The sequence below is a fragment of the Poecilia latipinna genome, unplaced genomic scaffold (genome assembly GCF_001443285.1).
Source record: "Poecilia latipinna isolate Pla-1442-1.1 unplaced genomic scaffold, P_latipinna-1.0 Scaffold156, whole genome shotgun sequence".
Classification (NCBI taxonomy): Eukaryota; Metazoa; Chordata; class Actinopteri; order Cyprinodontiformes; family Poeciliidae; genus Poecilia; species Poecilia latipinna.
The window spans coordinates 253,195-255,587 of NW_015112772.1; the positions used below are offsets into that span (position 1 = coordinate 253,195).

The window sequence follows — 2,393 nt, forward strand, 5'->3', positions numbered from 1 at the left end:
AAAAAAAAAAAAAAAAAAAAAAAAAAAAAAGAGGGGAGGGTGCACACACACACACACACACACACACACACACACACACACACACACACACACACACACACACACACACATTCTGTAATCTGTAATGTAGCTCAGTGAGCTCTAAGTACCCAATCTCTCTTGTGGTAAAATCGAAGATTTAATATCCACGTCTTCCGTATTTACGAGCCATTTTTTAACTGACCCCCCTTTGCATACCGTTTGTTTTGCTTTTTTTTCCCTTTAAAGTCCATTTACATTTTATATTATTTAGCCCGTTCTTGGATTCATTCATCAGATCCACTTTATCCTCATACAACCAACCTGTTAAAATGCTTTTCTCCTCTCGCTTTCTTTTGTTTCCTCTTTTCATCCCTGCAGGAGGTACGAAGTGCATCCAGTGTGTGGAGACCTCCAGGGCCAGATTCTGAGCTGCTACAAAGACAACGCAGGAAAAACTCTGAATTGCTCCAACATAGCAGCTCTTTACCTGCAGTGTGTTAACAATGCCAAACAGGTGTGTGTCTCCTGAAGTAAGCTGTTTCTTTTAGAATGTTTCTTTTGTCTCATCTGAACTTCATTTATTCAGTTCCGTAACACTAGTTATACCTAAAATACGGTTATTTTTGTCACTTAGGGCATACGACTGTGTTTTACACACTTGATATTGTTTAGAATGCCTTTATGTATCACAAACACTGTGAGCAATCAGTGTATTTTTATAAATATACTCTCTCTATTCTGCTGTTCTATCTGGCTTATATCCTCCTATTAACCAATCCTATATTACTACACGACAGTTGATATAAATCAAGTTTTTTTTGTGCATGTTGATGTGTAGGGCACTATAAATGAGCTTGCTCCGTAGCTGTTCGAAAATCCAGGTAATTTAACACGAGGCTAACGCAGTCAGTTTGACTTCATTAGTCCCTTTATAACAACCATCTTTCCCCTTTCAAAAGAGTGACAAACGTGTGCGTGCATCTTCACGGAACAGTAACATGTAAGTTTTTGGCATTTTTCATTCCGATAGAGCAGATTTCTGTTTGGTGGAGTCTGTGTGAATTACAAAGTAGTGCCAAATGTCTGTTTGCCGCATCGTATGTTAGCCCTTATTTAGGTACAGCACAGTATTCCTTCGCTAAAAAAAAAAAATCGCAATTAATTTGCATACAGTGGCTTAGAAAACATTCACATCTCTACAATGTTGTTACGTTTTTTTTCCACATTGCAACCACATATTCCAATATGTTTCATTGGAATTTTATGTGACGGACAAAAAGTTGTGAATAATTCAGAAGTGAAATATTTTTTAGTATAGAAATAGTTCAATACTTTGCAGAAGTATCATTCTAATGCACTGATATTATTTAATTGTATCTCTGGCTGTATGTTTAGGTTGAACCTCCACTTTATATAATTCAATTTCCCATGAATTAAGTCAGCTTTTTTTTTGTCCCTGCTGAATAAAATTATCCCCACACCATAATGCTGCCACTGACATGTTTTACAATTTGGATATGTTATTTGCATAAAGTTTGGCATTTAGTCCAAAGGTGAATTTTTGTCCAGAATGCCTTCTTTCACAGTTCTGCAGCTTCTCCTCCTTCCCCTCTATTACTGGTGGCAAATTGCAAATGTGATTTCTTTTGACTTTCTTTCACCAAAAACTTTCAGGTTGCCACCGTTCTAGAGAGGTCAGACTGGTAAAGTGGCCGTAAGAGTAAAGCCGATGAGAACGATTCCAACGTTTCAGATGTTTTAAACGTCGAGAGAAATACTCTCGTTCCACTTCAACGTCATGAGCCGCTCAGTGTCGGTCTTTCGCGGTAAATCCGAGAAGAAGTACTGAACTTTGTGTATGCGTCATGACGAAAATGCGGAGACGTTTAAGAAACGGTAACTCAACTCTAGTGCTTTTGCGAGGCGCTGTCATTTTAATGTTCACCCTCTATTGAAACTTGCGCACCCGCTTCGAGAGCACAAACCGACTGAATGCTTTTAAACAGGAGAGCACAGCTTCCATGAGGTTACCGGCGCCTGAGCAGATATCACTAAATAGCCTGTTTGAACCTTGCAGTGTGTTTCTGTAATACGTGCTGACACGGGCGTTCCCTTCGCCGTCTCTGTTTATATTTAATGTGATAAGTCCAAGTGAGCAGCAGACGCCACCAGGACAACCACCGTTCTCCGCTCAGTACAAATGCAAATGTTTTGTTTTTTTTTGTTTTTTCCTCCCACCATCTACCTCCCACAGTCAAAACAGTGATGTCACTCAGGCTGATATTAACCTGATTCCCCTTCTGTCTCGCGTTGCCTCCCCCCCTCCCCTCTCTTCCCCCCTCCCCTCACCCCTCCTCACACCTTGTCCCATC

The 2,393-nt window shown here is 40.1% G+C and overlaps 1 protein-coding gene across 6 annotated transcripts in view; it reads left to right on the forward strand.

Annotated features, from left to right (window-relative positions):
- Window positions 1-2,393, forward strand: part of chchd3a (coiled-coil-helix-coiled-coil-helix domain containing 3a) — an 84,680-nt gene that overhangs the window by 75,442 nt on the left and 6,845 nt on the right. For 3 of the 6 annotated variants that reach the window (XM_015029526.1, XM_015029527.1, XM_015029530.1), the window contains 2 exons: window positions 400-535; window positions 981-1,021. In XM_015029526.1, coding sequence (XP_014885012.1) covers window positions 400-535; window positions 981-1,021 — 177 coding nt within the window. The remainder of the gene's footprint in view (window positions 1-399; window positions 536-980; window positions 1,022-2,393) is intronic. The other 3 variants (XM_015029528.1, XM_015029529.1, XM_015029531.1) reach the window with 1 other exon arrangement.